Genomic DNA, 21,116 nt, shown 5'->3' on the forward strand with positions numbered 1-21,116 from the left:
AAGTGAGTAGCACACTACCCTGTACGGCTTTGTCTCAGGGCCCGGGAGGTTCACTGTTAAGAGATGGCCGGGCAGGCAGACAAAGATGTGAAGTACTACACCCTGGAAGAGATTCAGAAGCACAAAGACAGCAAGAGCACCTGGGTGATCCTGCACCACAAGGTGTACGATCTGACCAAGTTTTTGGAAGAGGTGAGCTGGGCGCGCGCGCTCCAGTGGGGCGCGGGGAGGGTGGCCCAGGCTTTGGGTCTCCCAGGCGTGACCTGGGACATATATCTGAATATGCGTTATCAGTTAGTGCGCATTTGTTTGCGTACATTTAGAAGGGCCCTCCGCGTCTGCACACTTGTGTTCGCTTCTGAGCATGCTCACCTGCGTGTGCACACCTGTATCCTGTGCTCCTGAGCGCCTTGGGTTTGCACACCTGGGCATGTCTCCGGGCGGTCGGTCTGGAAGCATCCTAGCAGTGTGAGCGGTTTTTCCAGGCTGCTATGGGCGTAATACTTGGGGGCCAGAGCTGGATTTCTACGTGGTGCTCAGGAATGTCCCGAATAAACGCTCCTCACTTGCTAGGAGAGGGCACAACCGTATAAGGATTTAAAAAAATCCTTACCGTGTTTCTGAATGGACTTCTGATATCAGCCGGTTGGAGACTGCTGGTCTAAAGAATTGTGGGGTTCGCTAGGGTCGGAAGTCCAGGAGATTTCACTCCCCAGGGTCACTCTGAAGTCCAGACCTTTATGTTCATCAGTGTTCACTCCACAGACTGAATGTTGACAACCTTAAAGCAGTAATGACTTGCCCAAGAGCCCCAGCGCCGCCGGATGGCTGGGGGCAGGGCAGGAGACTCCCTGGCCTGTTCTTTGAGATAGGACAAGGGTAGGCAGGTAGGCAGCATGGTGCAGTCATAACACTGGAGATTCATTCTTAAGCCACTTTGAAGTTGTAAAATGGCTTACCTAAGGAAGGCGCTTCCCTTGGCAATGCTGGTCTCAAGACTGTAGTTTTTGCTGCACAGCCCAGGGTGCATTTTATAGTTTTAAATCTTTATTCCCTCTGGACACACTTTTGCTTTGAGGGCATTTGGAGTCACAACACAACTTTTACATCCCACTTCTTCCCAATAAATAAGAATGTTAATTGATGGGGATGGTTTGCATGTGTTTTGTTTTGTTTGTGGGGTAGCCGAAATAGAGGCTGAGTCTTAGATCATGATTTACATCAAGAGACATTTGTTTTGCAGAGAATGTTTCAACAAACACAGGAAAAACTTGAGAGCTTAGAGTTGATGTCTCTTGGTGAAATACTTGACTGTTAATGATAAAATGGGGTTCTGATTTAGGTGGGAGCGGATTGCAGTATGGACTCAAATCTGCCTCCCTTCTGCTGAGCCCAGAGGAGTTTTGCATCATAGCATCTCAACCTAACATCTCCACATGACCAGCCCAGGCCCATGTGACTAACTCTTCACATGGAACTGTCCCTTTAGCCCCATCCCATGAGATTCTGGAATTTTATAATATAATGTGTCCCTTCACTTTGTATATATAATAAAGTGTAGCATTTGTACAAAACAAAACACTGGGATATTTATACTATGAAGTCCTTTCAAACAAGGTCTTTAGACCAGGGTACTACTGATTTTTAGGTTGCCTCCCTGTCCTGCACTCACTGGATACCCATTCTAACAGTGACAACCACACTGTCTCCAGATCCCATGTCATGCAGTTGCTTCTGATAGAGAATCTCTGGCCTAAAATACATTGTGTGTTTTAAAAGTAGATCTTTGAAGTAGATAGCAAGAGATTATTAATTACACTCAAAAGCGTTTATTCTCTTGTTTAATCTCACGAGGTAGGAAAGGGGCGAGAGGATCCCACAGGTTTTCTGGGCTTAGCCGAAGTGCCAAGAAGCAGCTGCTTGGTTGGAAAACAAATCTTTTGTCTCCCTAAGTTATCAGCACCCCATCTTTGAGAGCAGCTTGGGAGGAACAGCTTCTTGAGCAACATGGGGAAGCTCCCTGGGAGCCAGTCAGCTAGGGAGATGATGGAGATAGTTGAGTTTCGGAGACACAGATGGTTGGGTTCTGTTGACTGAAGGGTTAGAGGGACCAAGGAATCTGCCTGCTTTTCCGACCCCCGGCCTCACTGTGTGTGAGTGTTCCGGCATGTTGGAATGGAGCAGGAGCATTTCCCGTGACTCAAGGTTCGCAGTCTGTCTAGATTCTACCTGGTGTGGACACGTTCTCCTCCTGACATTTTTATAACTTGCTTTTACTACTTATGACAGCTCGTTTTACACAGTGTCCTAGTCCTTGGCTTTCTGCACCCCAGGGCAGTGTTGCCTTTAGGGTTCCTGTGTACCCGTGCTGTACTGTCCCTGCAGATGACTGCCCGTGTCTGTTTGGATTACAGCTTTCACACACGTCTCATTCAGCTTACCTTCGAGGACATGCTGCCATTTTTTCTTCTTTCTAGAGTCCTTCAGTTTCGATTATCTTGTGAGGTCTATGTGGGCTATCACAGGCTTTGGCTTGAAACAGAGATATTTTTCCCAGACTCAGAGTGTCTGGCCTTCTGCCCCGATTTTCCCTGCCTTTCCCTCCCTTTCCTCTACACTCCAAGGCTCCAGAAACCTCATGAAGCACACAAACTGAACACTAGTCTATCCTTGCTAATTTACAAATGGAAGAAAATGGGAGGAGCACACCTCCACATGGAGCTGTCTGTCTCCACAAGCTCTGTGTTCTAATCCATGCAGCCATGCTTTCTCCTCCTCTAAGAATGCCTCGTTTCTGTTGAGGAAGCGTGCGCTATGACGTTGGCTCCTGCTCTGCTGTTTGCCTTCTGGGCCTTGGATCTCTCACAGGCAAAGGGAGTAAAGGGAAGACTGTAGCAGGGCCTGCTTGCAGCTGACATAGGAATTAAAGCATTGACCAGTGTAATGTGTCTGCCTGTAATCCCATCACTCCAGGACCCAGAAGTCAGAGGCAGGAGAATTGCCAAGAGTTAGAAAGGCCAGCCTGGGCAGCAGTGACAATCTGTCTCCAGAAACCAAAACTAGAAAAAAATAAAAAGCAAAAAAACCCAAAAAACAAAACAAAACAACTTTTGCTAAATGCAAACCAAGGTGAATGTTTCCGCTCCTTTGTAAACTGCAGTCGGGGACAGACTTGGGCTGTGATTTCCCTTCTGCAGCGTCATGTGTAGTTTGAGAGCTGTGTTTTTAAGTAAATCCGGGAGGTAATCTTGAAATAGGAGAGTATTGGAAAAATTATCTATCTAGTTGAGAACACAGACTGAAGGTTGCTTGTGCAATGTGAACTCTGTCTTCCTGAAATAATGTTGAGGGTCAAGGGACAGGTACAAATTCAAGAGGGAGGGCAGGCCAATTACAGGCAGTCTGAACAGCAGCGGGGTCACAAGTCTCCTTACCTATGTATCTTGAGCCCCCCTCCCTTTTTTTCCTCATCCTGACCCCTAGGTTTTTAGTTTATGCTTGTGAAATTGAGTCTTGTCAGATCAGATCATGTTATTAACCAGGTTAATGATTATAGAAATTTGAGAGATCATTATTTGAAGTGAAAACAGGTGTTTAGGGCCAAAGACCAGGTTTGTATTTCTCTCTTCTGTGGTTGTCAGGGCCAGCTTTTAGCAGAGCTGTGGGAGGGAGGGGAGAAAGCATCATGTAATAACCCTGTTGGTTACCTTTCTGTTCTGGGTAGTGCTGGTTTGTAACATAGATACACCCCTGGACCCTGTCATCATGCAGGTTGGTCCTCCCCCCATAGAACATTTTCTAGTCATCCTGAGAGTCTGCTATTTTTAAACTGAGTCTTGGATATTCTTTGAAAGCATTCAGCCTTGCAGAAGCCATTGGCTTCTAACTCATTTTGGCTTTTGGGAGTCTTAATGAAATTTCGATGTCACATTTTGTGGCAGCTTATCTCCCGTAGACATATAAATGTCAGTAATAGCAGTGGCTGAGGCATCCTGGGTAAGCAGGTAGCAAAGTGACATCCTGCAAGCCACATGGGTACTGCACCTAAATGTCTTTTAGGTGTCTCTACTGCTTGGGGAGGGGTACATTTTATGAAACCAGATCCCAGTTTTGTTTTAAAACATTAAAAACCAAAACAAAGGCACCAAATCACACTTGAGGCACCTAAATCTCGCTTTTTTTTTGTTTTTGTTTTTTTGTCTTTAAAGTGAGGAAAATTTTATAGATAAGGAAATAAAACAGGTTATACAGGCCAGTGGGGGTAAAGCAGGAACTAGGTAAGACGCTAATCACTGCTTAATATAAATGTCTGTTATTCTAGAAGACTGGGAGACAGCCCATAGTACTTCTCTTGTGTAAGAGAATCTGAATAACTCTGGTTCTCCACTCATGGGAACACGTTGGGCTGTGGTGGCAAGCCTCCTTCTGGTCTTAAAACACCGGGAAAAATAGTTCTCATGAAAAATGTATAAAGAGAAGGTGTTCAGACAATTAAAAACCTGGATTTTTTTCTTGTTATTTGTGTTTGTTTTGCTTTTGTATTGAAGATTGCACTCAGGCCTTAAGCATGCCAGACAAGCCACGAAGCCCCGTCCCCACTCCTTGACCTTTTGTTTTACTGTGAGACAGGTCTTTCGCAGATTGGCCTTCAGCATGTGGTCCTCTTACCTCAGCCTCCCGAGTGCTGGGATTACCGGTGTATGCCACAATACCCACTTCACGTGATTACATTTGGATTGCTGTCTTCTTGGGGTGAGGGTATGACTTAATGGCAGAGTATTATATAGCATGCTCAAGGCTGTGGATTTGATTCCCCAGTACTTGGAAAATAGTTCCCAGAATAAGTTGTCAAGAATTTTTGTTGTGTGTGAAGTCCAGTCTTAATTCAATTTATAATTAGTGATTATACTGCTCACCAGAAAAAGAGACTGTTCGAAATATAAATATCCTTCTGAAACGTGACATCAAGAGTGAGAGGAAGAAACCACAGCTGGAACTCCACCCCCCTCTGGTACTCTGGTAGCCTAGCAGAACAGCCTGACGAATGTTCTTGTGTAATTCCGCAAGTGTGAGCGCACACCTGCACTTGCTCATGGGTGTGCTTCCTGGTAGTGGAAAGAGACTCTCCATGCTGTTCTGTCATCTGTCACTTTCCCCACTGAACTCTACTGAGGATCCACTGTGGGCCAACTCCTCCTGGCTGTGTCTTTATTACACCACTGCTAGATTTTATACAGCGGCCACCTCCCTCTTGCGCATTTTGTGCTTAGTCTACCTTCCTTATGATAAATCCCTGTGATAAAAAGCCGTGTGCTTTTACATTTACTTCTGATAAGTATCCTGGTGTCCTCTGGTGGCCACTCACAAGGGTTCACATGCCAGAGGGTGTTTTTTTTTTCTCTGAGTCATTTAAGGTCTCTTAGTAACCAAGAAACTTGCTTATGACTTGCCTACATCTAAATTAATGTGGGTATGTATTGTTAGCAGAAAAAGAACTAAATGGAAAAATGCTTGGTACCTTTAGCGTGTACATTCTGTTAGTATTGCAGCTTGAGAAATACACCTCTCGGTCCTATGGGACACTGGCCGTGGTCGCCAGCATTGTTCTGTTTCTTTGTGCCAGCCTCAAGACTGTTTGCCAAGTGGCCTGAGGAACAGCTGCTCCTGTGAAATAGCAGGGGCCCAAAGCCATTCCCTCTCTTAAAAAGGTGCATTCTTGGTGTCCCTCCCGGGATATAGTTTCCCTGGGAATGGATCTCTAAGTGTATCTATAAAATGGCTCCTGAGCCTCCTGCTGGTATAAGAACCAGGAGAATGGGTTGAAGATAGGGTGGCTCAAACTCTATTGTAGGTGGCCGTACAGAACTTGGCCTTTGTGGCCTCTGGTCAGGAGGATCACAGAGACGGAACTCACTTTCTTATACCTATAAAGTATATTCTAGTCAGGTGAGTGTCAAAACGATGGGACTCATCCAACTCAGAGGCTGGGAAGACTCTGGAAGGAGGATGGCGTGCCGGAGGAGGTGGAGGAGGAGGAGCAAGGTGGTGTTAGCATCCTCTAGGCCCACTCTGTCGGGCTGCCGTCTGGGAACACAACTGTTTGAGTGGTTGCAGGATTCATGGTACCAGGGTTCTCTCCCATCCGCCGTTCTTTGTCATTCGTCAGACTTTGTACAGCTGTGGCCACAATCAGCTGGGACACAAAATGTATTCCACCTGATCTCCATCTTTTTACTATGCAAATAAATGTCACTCATTTACTCCCTCCTCCCCAGTGAGGTAATAAGAGTCTTAGCAGGGGACACTGACTGGACATGTATTAACATTCATTATGCAGTGGGCTGTAATGCTGAGTGCAGTTTGGTTCTGAAATCCTTGTTGAGGTTAGATGGCTCAATAGGTAAAGTGCACAACCAGGAGGACCTGAGTTTAATCCCCAGAGTTCACATAAAAAAACCTAGGTGTGGTGGTTCACACTTGTAATCCCAGTACTGAGAGGCAGAGTGGGGGGGCATTCCTGGGGCTCAGTGGCCAACCAACTTACCCAACTTGGTTAACTCCAGGCCAGTAAGAGTCTCTGTGTCAAAAAACAAGGTAGACAGCATCTGAGGAATAGATGCTAAGATTAGCCTTTGGCCTGTACACACATGTATCCATGCATACACACACTCCCATGTGTGGTTATATCCACATGCACTGATGAATACACATGAAAACCAGACAAAAACCGAAAGAAAACTTCTTTACATTTGTACTGTCCGTCACTAAAACAGAACTCCCACTTAGTGATGGGCAGCGTTTTCCTCTTAAAGGCGAAGAAACGTGGCTTCGAGAGGCTTCCAGCGTGCTCAGGCCACACTGTAGAGGGAGTACAGCCCTCACTCTGCTCTACCAAACCTGAGGTATGGGGTTTGGAAGATAACCAGCATAGTTTTAAATGAAGCCATATCCCAGGGAAGGAGTGCCCTTACTTGCTCTCCTCTCTGAAACCAAGAGACAATAAGGCAAGCTGTGTAGCAAAGACAGAAGGAACAAAATGAAAGAGCAGGCTGATGCCTTCTTTCTGCACACACACACACACACACACACACACACACACACACACATACATTTCTAGTGGGGAAGGGAAGCAACCATTCTATTTCTCACAGGAGTTGTTCAACAGGCCCATGGGAGTGATTTTCATGGAGAGAGGCCCAGTTCCCACATGTCAGGCATGTGTGAGGAGGCTGTGGAGGTTCTAGAGAAGGCTGGTAAATGACTGCCCCGGGAAGCTGCTGCTCTGACCAGGCCCTGGGTGTGTCTGACTGCCCTCCTGCCCTCCTCTCCTTCCTGCCTGCAGCTTCCTTCTGCCCCATAGACCTCTCCTGTGGATCTGTCACACCACCGCAGGTGTTGCCGGGTCACCCTTCCCTGCCTGGACTCATTGGTCAGTGGCTTCGGCAACCTTGCATCTCCAGCCCCTCTTGCTCTGGTCTCCGGAGCAAACCTTTGGTTTTGTTCAGCTTGGTGGTGGCACCATGAGCTTTCAGGCGGTTAACATATGCTAGCATTACACTAAGGAATGCATCCAGAAGAAAACTAAACTCTGTCTTCTGAAAGCCGGTCATTTGGAATACACTCCCATCTCTGCCCAGTTTAATGCTGGGCAGTGGGGCCATGCCTGTGGCTCTTTCGCTCAGGCAGGAACACTATCTCTTGTCCACCATGCCTGTGTATTGTTTCTCAAACCAGCTAGACTTGTTCCTGCCTTTGTTCTTTCCTCCCCGCCTGTCCTGTTTCCCTGATCACTGTCCCTTTTAGGTTACAGCTCCACTGGAAGACAGTTTGCTGATGCGCCTGCTAACGGTGACATCCGTCAGCACCTGGCACTTGCTTGGTTGCTGTGCTTTGTTTCTAGATGGCAGGCTTCACGTGTGTCTGCGCAGTGCTGTCTGCCCTGGCCATGGTGTCTGCTCAGCAGATACTCCCATGGTGGAACCAGAGAGCCTTCTCTGGAGCGCAGCTGCCAACTCACTCTCTGCCATTGTATTTCACCCCACCCGTCGCCCACTCGCTCGTGGCACTTGGTGGCAGTGTTGGGATCTCGTCATCATAGACACTTGGTGGAATTCTGTCCTAAGGGATTTGTCACTCAGCGCTTCTGGGACTTTGTTGTGAAAATCTGGATTGTTATATAATCGCAGAGCAAAGAGCACTGGAGCCAGGTCCTGTGCTGTAAACAGAGTGGAGTTTAGCCCACACAGAGCACATTCGGATGCTTTCCTGCCTCTTCCTGTCAAAGCCAGTACCGCCCCCCTCCTCTGGGGGCTGCCTTCTCACTTGATGATGTAACTTTTCTTCACGGCCTTCTGCTTTCTATTCTGCACAAACAAGTTCCGTTTTCTGCGCCTCACCCCCCACCCCACCCCACCCTCCAATCCTGAAATGTACATATACACTGCTTCTGTGGACAGCACTTCCTCCAATGTCTCCTCAGAATTAGTTCCCTTGTGTAATGCAGCCTTTGAAAGTCCTGTTGAACCTGCTATCTCCAATCACTGCCCCCCACTCTCTGTTTCATCTGCTCCTTTCTCTTGAAATTCCACGAGCGTTTTAAAGCCACTCCTGCTGAGGTCTGTTGTGAGGTTCCTGAAGTGTGAGCTGAATGTCATGTGGTTGTTTCCTGCATGGCTTTCCGGATTCCATCTCCCGGCTTTCTCCAGTCTCCATGGTCATGTCTTTGACTTCCTTCTGTTCCTTTTCTGCCTATCTCTGACCTCAGTACTGCAGACCCTAAGGCCAGGGGTTTTACATTCTCCCTGGACCGTCTTGTCCAGTGTCACAGCTTTCAACACATGGATGACTTCTGAGTTATTATATCCAGACCAGAAAGTCCCCTCTCCTGACACCGGCCTAATGTATGCTGGTTTATTTCTTTGTTTCCACTCAGGTATCTGATAGGCTTCTCAGCCCTAACATCTGAGAAAACAACACCGGGTTTTCTGTCCCCAAACTTCTGTCTTCTTCCTTCCCCGGGTCAGTTGGTAACAGTTGTGTTCTCCAATCTTGAGTCTCTTACTTCGTAGTAAACCCACCAGAATACTCTGTGGGCTTCTCTTTCATATTAATGCTAGAGTCTCACCAACTTTTCCTATCTCTGCTGCTCTCACTGGTCTAAGCCTCTGACATCTTATGCCTGGCCAGGTCTCCTATGACCCTGAATTTGCTCATCGCAATAGATTGACATTTTAGAAATAAAGCCAACTTGTGTTACTTTATTCCTTTTAAACCCTTCATGGTAATGACTTTACCTAATTAAAAAAACTTAGGGTGTAGCTACAGTATTCTGGAGAGCTTGGTGCTGGCAGAGGGACATATATGTAGATCAGTGGAATAGAATTAGAAAAATCCAAAAACAGACTTGCACAGATATTTCTGACTTATTTTTCACAAAAATATGAAGGTGGTTTTATGGAGGAAGGACGGTCTTCAGCAAATGGTTTTGGAATGACTGGGTATCAGTGGCCAAAAAATAAATAAATCTTGTTTTAAACCTCACATGTTATGGAAATCAGATCAAAATAGATCACAGATACTTTTTTATGAAGAGGTTAGATTTAGGTAGAGTGTTCTTGGCATGCCACTGGAAGTATGAAGCTTTCTAAGTTCTTTGCATGGGAAAAACATCCCTTGAAAATGTCTGTACAGATCACCCCGTTATCCTCTTTAAATATTAGCTTTCTATTACCCCAAGGAGGCATATCTAACTGGGTGTGGTGGCCTCCATCTCTCTCCCCTAACCTCCCAGCCCTTCAGAGGCCAGAACTGCTATGAATTTGAGACCAGTAAAGGGTTCCTAGTGAATTCCAGGGCAGCCTGAGCTACAGAACAAGATCTTCTCAAAATAATGGGCGGACATACAGGCAGACACACAGACAGAGCCCTACCTGACCAAATTATTCAAACTACAAGTCTGTCTAGGTCCATGAGTTTCTTAATCTGCTTTCTCTCTGTCTCTCTCTCTGTCTCTCTCTCTCTCTCTGTCTCTGTCTCTCTCTCTCTCTTCGGTGCTAGGGATCAATCATGGCTTGGGTCATGCTGGGCAGTTGCTAATCTGAATGAAGTTGGGTAGTCAGTCAAGAGTCCACTGTGACCACCCTGGCCTGATGGCATTGGTATGTGGTTCTATGCTGGGAAGCAGACCTGGCCCCAGCCTTTCTTCCCTCTACCTCAGAGTCATTGCTTTAGAACTTGGGGCTTTTGTGCCCTTCAGGAATCAGAATCGTAATTATTTGTCCACTTCCTTTACTTGCTTTATTTTATCTAACGAGGCAGGCTTACTGTTCAGGTCACACTGACCAAGTATAAAATCATGGACACATGGAATAGTTTAGTCCCAACTTGCTATTTCATTTCTAAAAGGTGAGGAATTTTTCTTTCCTTTCCAAGGAGAGAAAGCTACTAGTTATGTGCTGGCTCACAGCTGACACCCTTATTACATAGGTGCCCTCCTCATATCTGAGCCTCAAAGAGTGAGGTCACTGTTTTTAGGATGTTTCTGTGAACTCTTTGAGCCTCTGGCTTAGTGGCATTGAGAGACAGGAGTTAGACAGACTCCCTGGCAGGAGTTTTGCCACCTTTATTACCTAGCCAGCCATGGCCAGGCGGTGGTGGCGCATGCCTTTAATCCCAGCATTCGGGAGGCAGAGGTAGGCGGATCTCTGTGAGTTCGAGGCCAGGCTGGACCGACAGCCTCCAAAACAATACAGAGAAACCCTGTCTCATAAAATCAAAAAAAAAAAAAAAAAAAAAAAAAAAACAACAACAACCTAGCCAGCCATGGTGGACTTTTTCCCTGACTCCCTACCAGGGAGTCAGTGTACCTCTCAGAATCTTAGCAGCTGGTTAAGTCTGTCATCTTGATGATGAGGGGAGTTGGCAAGAATATGGTTCTTTGGGGTTTAGTGCTTGAATTTGCCTTTAAAGTTTATAGGGAATGGGGTCATGGGGTAGGGAAGAAAGGAAACTACATTATTACTTGAACACTCCTAGGTGCCAGACTTAATACTGTCATGCTGTTTAATCTTCTGCAGTTTGAGGGTCTAGTTTAAGGTTTTGATAAATAATCATGGGAAGTTTATTGGGAAGTGATATCATTCTCCTTTCTGAATGTTTTCTTAATACACAAACCATGCAAGTAAACTATTAACCACAATATTTTTATATGCATAAAATCTGGTTAAGCTCTCAAGGGCAACCTTGACACAGAACAGAGGCCACCAGAAAACATCTGGAGAGGTTGTGGAGGGAGGGCAAGGGCCCCAGATATGCATTACTTGGGGGCAGCTAATAGAAGAATGCTGAGTGACTTTTTTCCAGGGAGATGTGAGGAAATGTCTATTCACCCCATGCAGAGCCATGATAACAGGCCAGTGAAATGATTCTACCCCAGTCTTGTGAACCAATGAGTTTCCTGGCATTACTGATAGGAGTATGAGTGAGGGGGTTGCTTAAGGGGAGCTTGGGTGCCTTGGGCAGGTGTATCACCAAAAATCCCACCCAGTAATGAGTGGGGAGTCACAAAAGCTGCACCCTCAGAGCAATCTCCTTTCCTCACCCCTCTCCCCCATCTAACAGACTTGAGGTGCTAGGATCTCTCACCTGGAGGAGTTTACATAAAAGTTGGTACTGAAGGCTACACATCCCGCCTTCTTCCCGGACTCCTGTCTGCCAATCAAAGAGCCTGACTGTGGGCTCACACCGTGAAACCTCCTCTATCCTTGGGAGAGTATGAGGAGAGAGTTCCACTTGTGCCACACACACACAGGGCCCTGATTTCTCTCTGCAGAGCCCCTGCCCGGCTGTCTCTGATGCTGGTGGCCTGAACTCTCCTTAGGACCCCGACCATGCTGTTGTCTGGCTGACACTTCATGGTGTTGGGAACTCTTCTAATAAACTCCTTACTCCCAAACTTGTCTCGGCGTCCCTCTTGAGCACTCTGCCCCCAATCTGAGACCTTACACAAGTGGGAAGGGCAGGGACTGAGAGCTAGAACCTGGCAGGATGGGAAACTTTGGAGGATGGACGGAAAGATAGATAAATGATAGATAGTTAGGTATGTAGATCGATGATAGGTAGGTATATAGATGATAGATTGATAGATGATAGGTAGGTAGATAGATGATGGATAGATAGATAGAAGATAGACAGGCAGGCAGGCAGGCAGGCACATTGAGGCATTACTGTGAAATGCAGGTACCTTGGACAAGATCTCTGAGGAGCTTTTTCTCCAGTCTCTGTAGGTCAGAGGAGCCCGTCCTAAGTCATGAGTCTCCCCCCACATTTTCCATCGTTACACACAGCTGCTTGTTCCTCCGGGACAAGTCCTTCGCGATCTTTCCAGGCCCCTGTCACGTCTTGTTTCTGCCTCACGCTGTCCGTTTCTCTGTTCTGTCTCTGTGCCATTGCTTCTGTGGCTGCTGCTTAGCTCTTTGCCTACACTGTCAGAGTCCTTCGGAGACCTACTCCTTGGCTTTTCCCCCTTGGTCACGGGATTTGGGGTAGGACTTAGAAGTCTGAGTGGGTGGGCAGGCCTATATGTCAGCCGGGTGATTGCATAGGTGGGTCTCATGTTAGAGCCCATCTGAGGTCTTCAGTGTGGAATGGGTTTACTGAGGTTGTGCTTGCATGGAGTCGGTGAGCAGGTGAGCTAATGCTGGCTCCTCCACAGAGCCCGGAATGAGCAAGAGAATTCCATGAACTCAGACCAGCTTGGAATCTACCATACTTTGCTGTCTTACAAGAACCAGACTCCAGAAAAGAGAATATTTGGTTGGGCTATCTTGTTATTTTGAATCTTGACTGCTTCCCAAATATGTTGTATCTGTTTTCACTGTTTTAACTATTCCAGATAGTCTCTAGTACGTTTTTTATTTGTGATTTTTTTTTGGCCATTTTGTTTTTTTCTTTTTGGGGTTTTTGTTGTCATTTTTGCTTTGTCATTGCTTTGAGAATTGTGTTTGCGCTCTCTCCCTCCCTCCCTCCCTCCCTCCCTCCCTCCCTCCCTCCCTCCCTCCCTCCCTCCCTCCCTCCTCTCTCTCTCTCTCTCTCTCTCTCTCTCTCTCTCTCTCTCTCTCTCTCTCTCTGTGTGTGTGTGTATGTGATGAAAGAGCCTGTTTCAAACTCCAGCACTAGTGGGCTTTTGGACCACATACTTACATTTATGTGGCAAAGTATTTTTGGCTTTTGTAGTTGTTTTTTAATCTTTGGTCAAGCAAACTCTCACTGCAGATCTGGGCCTGATGCAATTTCCAGTGCTGTGCAGTCTGCTCACCCTCTGGGGCTCTGCCAGTACTACTTTTCTAGTCCTCTTTCACGTTTTTATGGGGGCAATTTTGTAGTCAGTTAGGAACTCTGACATAAAAATGGTGTGTGTGTGTGTGTGTGTGTGTGTGTGTGTGTGTGTGTGTTCCTGTCGTTTGGTTTTCTTGAGTTTAAAGAAGTGATTTCCCTCCAAATTCCCCAAAGAGAAATTTCTGAAGTTTTACTTTTGTATATAAAGTTACCTTTGTTCACATTAAAAAAAAAAAGCAATTTATCTGTGACTGTGACCCTTTCCTTCCTTCTGAATTGCAGCCTTTGCGTCGTTCTCTGTGTCCCATTTTCTTCACCGTAAATTTCAGAAGGCTATTCTCCACCATTCTGCGCTTTTAACCTTTGGCCTTTTAGGAGTCAGGATCTTTGGCCCAGATGAGTATTTCTGGGCTTGGCTCTGGATTCAGAGGAGGAGCCCAGACTTAGGAGTCCAGGAGTGGTTGCTGTAAAGCAGGTTGCCCTGTACTAGTTCAGATCGAGTGTGAGCAACGGCTTTTTCATTGCAAAACTGTCCTGCAGCATCGCTGTGGCTTCCTGGAATTGAGTTGCCATGACTTTTAGCCTATGTGTGGCTGGGTCCTTCAGTCCCTTTTGTTGGGTGGGGACAAGCTCCTATGGGCCATCTGTCATGCAGGGCTCAGAATGGTCCTTAGTACTAGTCTCCTGAGACATGCTGGCTTTCAATTTTAACTGCCCAGAAAGGACTTACATTGTTTTTTTTTTTAATCCTATTTTTTCTGTCTAGATGTCTGTTCTATCCTGTTTATACTCAACAATATAAAAGGCTTCTTAATAGTTCTAATCAATATGTGTCAAGACATTGGCCTGGCCCCTGAATTTGTTTGAAAAATTTTGAGGCTTAAAACTATATATTATGCTGCTAGGGATAGTAGAGGACAAGCTGGATTTCTTGAGTAGGTGATTGACGTAGTAATTAGATTAAACTCACAGGAAACTCAAATGACTATGTGCAGGTGAGATGAGTTTATTCACTTGTCAAGCCAAGTAGCTCTCCTGCCCAGACTATGCGTTAACTGTTCTATCCTGAGGAGTCCACGCTTGCAGTTCCCTTCCCAGGCAGCACGGTGAAGGGTCCACATCTTTGTCCTCAAGCTCAGGAGCAGCACTAGAATAGAGGAGATAAAGAAGATAGGGCAAAGCCGGGCGTTGGTGGTGCACACCATTAATCCCAGCACTCGGGAGGCAGAGGCAGGCGGATCTCTGTTAGTTCGAGGCCAGCCTGGTCTACAGAGCGAGTTCCAGGACAGCCTCCAAAGCCACAGAGAAACCCTGTCTCTCGAAAAACCAAAAAAAAAAAAAAAAAAAAAAAAGAAGATAGGGCAAAGGAGGAAGGACCTCTGCATCTGCCTTCCCTTAGCCAGAATTTAATCCCACGGGATACCCAGCCAAAAGGGAAGCTGGAGGCATATCTCTCTCTCTCTCTCTCTCTCTCTCTCTCTCTCTCTCTCTCTCTCTCTCTCTCTCTCTCTCTCTCCCTCCCTCCCTCCCTCCCTCCCTCCCTCCCTCTCTCTCGCTCTCTGAGCTCATTGCCTCTATGTTAAGAATTATTATTCATGCGAATAATCCATATCATAACTAATACCTAAAGCTATTTTATTGGTTCTTATAGATGCATTTCTGGGTCTCAGAAAATCTGAAATGGATTTTTCCCTTGAAGTTTAAGAAAAAAATATTCTGGATCCTGTAAAGCAGTGGTTTTCAACCTGTGGCTCACAACCCCTTTGAGGGTCAAATGACCCTTTCACATGGGGTCACATATCAGATATCCATATAAGATATTACATTATGATTTGTAACAATAGAAAAATTGTGAAGTAGCAAACCACTGTTGTAGAGTCTAGTTTGTCTGTCTCTTATCACTTCTCTTTAGCCTCATTCTAAAGGGTTTGAAGTGTCACTTTACTAATATTTTATCATTCTTGTCCTAGTAACTTAAAGTACTGCCAGGTCATGAATTTATAAAATGCATTCAAGGGCTGTGTAAATGTTCTTGTATTTTACTCTAGTATTGATTGTCTTCTGTGTGTAAGAAACTCTGCTTATCTCCACTGGCAAAGCAGTTGCATGGTGTGCACTCTGTTGTCCTTACTCTTGGTTGTTACTGAAATAAAGACGTAAGCAGGAGCTAGAGAATGGGTAAAGGCGAGGACCCTCCAGGGACAGGTTTGCCTCATGAACAGCACTTACTGGGCTAGCCAGTTTTGCCTGTAATTTTTGGGTCAATTATTTTTTTATGGCCTGAGGTAAACCAATGCATACTGTATTCTTAAACAAGAGACATGCACTCTCACTGAGGTTCCTAGAGCTTGGCTGTGGATAGCATTATCATCTGGCCCTTTAGGAGGGTTTTGGTAACTTTGGAGTCTCTCACGAAGAAAGCAGTCACAGGAATGGGTGATCTCTTCTCAGGCTGGGTACTTTTCAGATTAAATTCTTTACACTAGAGTTTAATGGAAAGGTGTAGGGTGGATAGGGCCATGGCTGACTTTGCTGATATGCCATGCTCACACTTTTAACTGGGCTAATTTCTCACAGTGCGGAATTTAACTAATTACACAAAAATATTAAGTTAGCCAGGTGGTGGTGGTGCATGCCTTTAATCCCAGCACTGGGGAGTCAGAGGCAGGTGGATCTCTGTGAGTTCGAGACCAGCCTGGTCTACAAGACCTAGTTCCAGAACAGTCTCCAAAGCCACAGAGAAACCCTGTTTCAAACCCCCCCAAAAATAAAAAATATTAAGTTAGCATTATTAATGAGAGATGAAACAGAATCTGAGCTTTTATCAGCATTGGCCAAGGGTCTGCAAATAGCAGTAAATTTGTCATGGATAAATGTTGCTCAGTGAAGAAAAATGACAAAGTTTGTGATATTGTCTCCTATTGGGGAACCAAAGATACACCTTTTAGATTTTTGATTATTAGCCTTGCTCACCAAATGTCACTGATTAGAATGCCCATCTAATGAGGTCAGGGGTAGCCCCACCTGTCCAGTCAGTTATTTTGAATAAGGAGGGTTCTTTTTTTGTCTATTCTCCTATTTGAAATGACTCATGTTTGCCTGAGTTTATTGCTGTCATTCATTTATGCTTACTTTCCTACCTTATTTATATTTCTCATTTTATAGGTAAGCCCTTGAATTCTAGTTTATGATACATATATGTATATTACTATATTTTGCATTTAAATTTTTAAATTAACTTATTAATTGAGTTTTAAGTGAGGAGGTCAAGAAACCACTTCAGATCTTTAGTGATTGTAATGCAATGATTAAAGCAATAATTCTTAATTTATTTAAAATTAATATGAATGAAATATTGCATAAACTTTAATTGCATTGGACCAACAAGACTTTCTCAGAACCTCTTTATGTCTTAGGATTGGGATGATTGTAAAACAGGTTTGGCTTGACCCTACTAATCTATTCCATAGTGACAGAAGAGTCATTTGGTCCTTGGCCATCATACTGTGCCTTTCCAGGGATGAGTCAGCCACAAAGGCTTTTCTTCTGAAACATTTTAATCTATATTAGACTCTTCTTCTGGGGATGTATTGACCATCATGATGACTATTGCTAAGTATGGTGTGTGTTTGGTAATTGCTAAGAGGGTGAATCCTAAATGTATTTGCTACAATAAATCCCTGATAGGAGGTATGTGAGGTGATGAATAGGTTAATTAGGTCGATTGACTCATTTCAAAATGTTTATGTATTTCCAAACATTCTGTTATCACTCTCTCTCTCTCTCTCTCTCTCTCTCTCTCTCTCTCTCTCTCTCTCTCACACACACACACACACACACACCCTGGTGGGAAATCATGAGTAAGCCTATTTTACCCTAAAGCTAGGGAGAGATTTATTTTTTAACATTTACAAAGACGAAAATCATGCAACTGCAGTGAGATATGGGTGTCTGCGAACCACACAGCTCATTTATACTCACCTCTTAGGGAACATTGCTCAAAGTCATGACTGATGTTTTGGAACTGTTGGGTTGTTCATGCTCAGTCATAACTAAGGTTTTGTCAGTGAAGGCCAGTGTTTTTTTTTTTTTATTGTTTCTTTTTCTTTTAGCCCAAAGAAAGTACATGCTTCTTCAGGATTAGATCACATACTTTTTTTAATGTTTTTTTTTCCATCTCATTACTAACAGGCTTGAACCTGTTTAGATATTCAATCAGACAGGATTGGGTGTGTTCATTCTTATATGCCCCACAGTGCTTTGCACATAGTAGATTTTAACTTAATGAGTTATCATTTAAATCTGAAGTCATGGGATCTGAAGGGTAAGAAGCATCATAGCTCAGGGAAAGGAGATTTGTGTGAACCATTTGGAGTGAGGAAGTTCAGTTCCTCGGCTGGCTGATATATGCAAGGATCCTAAAAGTAAAGGTCTGTGCTAATCTCTTGTATGTAGTCAGCACATACTGAAGGCTTGGAAGAAGGTGGCAAACACAGATAAACAGGGCAGGCTGAAGTCTGAGTTATGAAGAATCTTGCAAACAAGTGTATACATCACTTGAAAGTGTAATAATGTGAGCTGAGAAGGAAAGGGTAGAGGCTGTAGTGCAGGATGGTAGGGAAGCCATGTCAGGAGTGGGAATTCAAGGATGGTGTCTGAAAAATTGTCATTGGAGCAGGAGTGAGACAGCCACAGCAACTGCGATCACAGTGGCAACATCCAGTGAGAACAAAAAGATTGGGAAAGAGTAGATTTAGGGCAGGAGAGAGAAATATTATGCTTGAAATGTACATTGGGCATTGGATGACGGTTTCAAGTAGATAGGGGTGCTAGGAGCCTGACACCATGAAGTCACAGAAGTTGTTACCCAACTGTATTCATTAGTGGACAGGTGTTATATAACTGGGGATGCATTCACCAGGAGAGTGCAATGGATTGGGAGCAGGGCCAAGGACTGAGCCTCATGTTAGCGCATGGGCTTCAGGTGCCTTTGGCAGACTGAAGGACTTAGAAAACAGATTAAGACAGTGTTTCAAAGAAGAGATCCATGATTAAAAATTTTGCTGAGAGCCAGCTGAATTTTCAGGAGCTGGTAGCCAACTTTAACTGTTTGTGGTACAGTTGGAAACACTTGGGACCAGAAGTGTTTTGGGCCTCTGATTTTGGAATGTTTGTATATTCACAGTGATGTCTTAGGGATGGGACTCACCAGGATGAAATCCATTTGTTTCATACACTTCTTTTTGTGTTTCATCATAAGACTTTTGTTGTGTTGTCAGACACCACAAGTTAGAGTTCTACTCCAGGACCTTGGTTCTGTAGATGTGTAAGTCTAATCTAGACCACTGCACTATTCCTTTTCCAAAAACAGATATCACCTACATTTTTCTGATGCCCTTTAAAAACAAACAGACAAACAAACAAGCCTGTTGTAGCTTTTTGAATCAAAGTCACTAAATTTGAAACAAGTTCAGTGTCATTTCCTATAACCATTATTAACTCATATATTTGGGTTTGAGAAACATAAGCAACACTTGTCCACATTAGAACCCTGTATTTTCTGCCCAAGAAATTTTTGATTTGAACAAGAGACACAATCTCCTGAGTAAAGACCAGTTTCCTCATCATTTCTTTAACCAGAGCCTCTTTTTTCTTTCCAAGAAGACAGCTCTATATTGATATAATTGTTGTAATTAAAGTACCTCTAGAGGGCTTCTCTAGGTCCCTTCACAACAACTGTGTGGACAACTCTGGAATATCAACAGCCTAATAGTTGAGAATGCTCTTCATTCTTGAAGTACATATATGGCAAAGCCATGTCCTTACACACACTTCCAAATTCTACAGTATGCCCAAATGATGGACATAAACACTATGTGCACTCCTAGTGTTTCTTTTCAGAAAATTATAATTTAGTGGTTTAGGCTCAATTTACAGGGCAAGAACTTTCTCTTTTTCTGTGTGTGTCATTTCAAGGAAAATGTTGGATATTGTTAAGAGTTAGTCCCTTATCTTTGCTCTCTTATCAGGACTTGAAGTTTATTTTATCTTACAACGATTTTTCAGGCTTTGATTTTTTTTTTTTCTTCCAGAAAGATTTAGGGCAGAGTTGAAGCATTTCAATCTCAATCAGTTTATTTGGTATTGTGTTTTTTTCTTAAGTTATTTATACACACACACATACACACACACACACACACACAGAGAGAGAGAGAGCAGTAAGTGAGACCAATAGCGTTTTCTCTTCTTCCCTGAGAAAATTGTCTGACAAATGACTTAGGTGAGCTTCACACTGGAGATGGAGTTTCAGGTAAACATGCCCTTTGCTTCCTTTTCCTTTTCTGTTGGGGCTTACATCAAGGATCTAGGGCTGTCCCGTCCGTCTGTGCCTCCCCTCCCCCCCGCCCTGTATTGAGCTTCCAGTTAAGATTATTGTGTGATTGAGGTGGGACCTGTGCTTTCCCACCGTAGCACTTTCAGTCCAGGGTTCTCATGATTCCGTAGCAGACCAAGATGATGGTGTAGCCTCGTTTGTGTTGTCCTGCAAGACAGGCCGTCTCTGATGGACCATGAGACTGCAGGATATCTGCTGAGACTCACTTGTCCTGAGCAGGAAGCCCAAGTTGAGGAACTTGTGAATGAGGTCATTAGCTGAGGAGCAGTAGTGTGGGACTGGTCACCTCTGGGCTCTGGGGACTTTGGTCACTCCTTATCTCCTACCTGCCTGCCTTTCTGCTCCTTAGTCAGATCAATGTTTGGCAATTCCAGATTGTTTCAGAATCAGAAATTCTTGGTTACCGCTGCCAGACCTGTGAAATGCAGCTAGAGCCTTTAATGTGCATTTGATTCCTGTCACTTACTTTCCATTGTCAGAATGGCTGGAGCAGAACACATTCCAATGAAGTAGGGGAATGTTTACAATGCAAGAAGTCATGCTGAGAACTAATATTGGGAAGTATTCAGTAAGACGCTGCCATGTTTATTAAACATAATGATATGTGTCTGACACATTTTAAAATATATCTTCCAAAGTTATGACCAGGATTTTCTTCCTTTTTTATTTTATGTGTATGTATGTATTATATATGAGTGTATGTATGTCTACCACATGTGTCCAGGTCTCTCCCCCTGGCCCCCTACACTAGAGTTACAGATGGTTGTGAGTCACCCCTCATGAGTGCTGATACCTGAATCTGGTTTCCTGCAAGTAGCAAATGCTCTTTACTGCGTAGCCACCTTTCCAACCCCCAACTACTAGTATTTTCTCAAGTTCCCATAGTGTCTAGTAGGTGTTCTATTGCTGTAAAGAGACACAATAGTTAAGGCAACTCATAAGAGAAAACATTTTAAATTAGAGGCTTGCTTGCAGTTTTAGATTGTTCGTCCATGGTTGTTAGGGCAGGAGGAAGGCAGGGGTGACCCTGGAGTAGTAGTGGAAGGCTTTGCACTGTGATTGACAGGCAGCAGCAGGCAGAGAGAGGGAGACACCGGCTCTGGTGTGGGCTTTTAAAGCCACTAAGCCCATCCCCAGTGATCTATGTCTTCCAATAAGGCCACACCTCTTAGTCCTTCACAAGCAGTTCCACTAACTGGGGACCAAGCATTCAAACTTATGAGCCCATAGGGGTCACTCATTCAAACCACCACACACAGTATGTGGTACACACTAGGGCAGTACAGTCTCTGCACCCTGGAACTTCATCTGCTGTATACTTAATAAAGCAAGTGCATAAGATAATGGTCATCACTTTCCTTTAAAAATTAATCGAACAGACCTGTTT

General features: G+C 44.5%; 1 protein-coding gene across 1 annotated transcript in view; it reads left to right on the forward strand.

Annotated features, from left to right (window-relative positions):
* The first annotated feature begins 4 nt into the window (after window positions 1-4).
* The window catches only part of LOC101842475 (cytochrome b5-like), a 29,638-nt gene continuing 8,526 nt past the window's right edge, over window positions 5-21,116 (forward strand). Inside the window, 1 exon segment of the mRNA NM_001281399.1 lies at window positions 5-192. Coding sequence (NP_001268328.1) covers window positions 64-192 — 129 coding nt within the window. The 5' untranslated portion in view covers window positions 5-63.

This window comes from Mesocricetus auratus, unplaced genomic scaffold, assembly GCF_017639785.1.
Source record: "Mesocricetus auratus isolate SY011 unplaced genomic scaffold, BCM_Maur_2.0 Super-Scaffold_100015, whole genome shotgun sequence".
Classification (NCBI taxonomy): domain Eukaryota; kingdom Metazoa; phylum Chordata; class Mammalia; order Rodentia; family Cricetidae; genus Mesocricetus; species Mesocricetus auratus.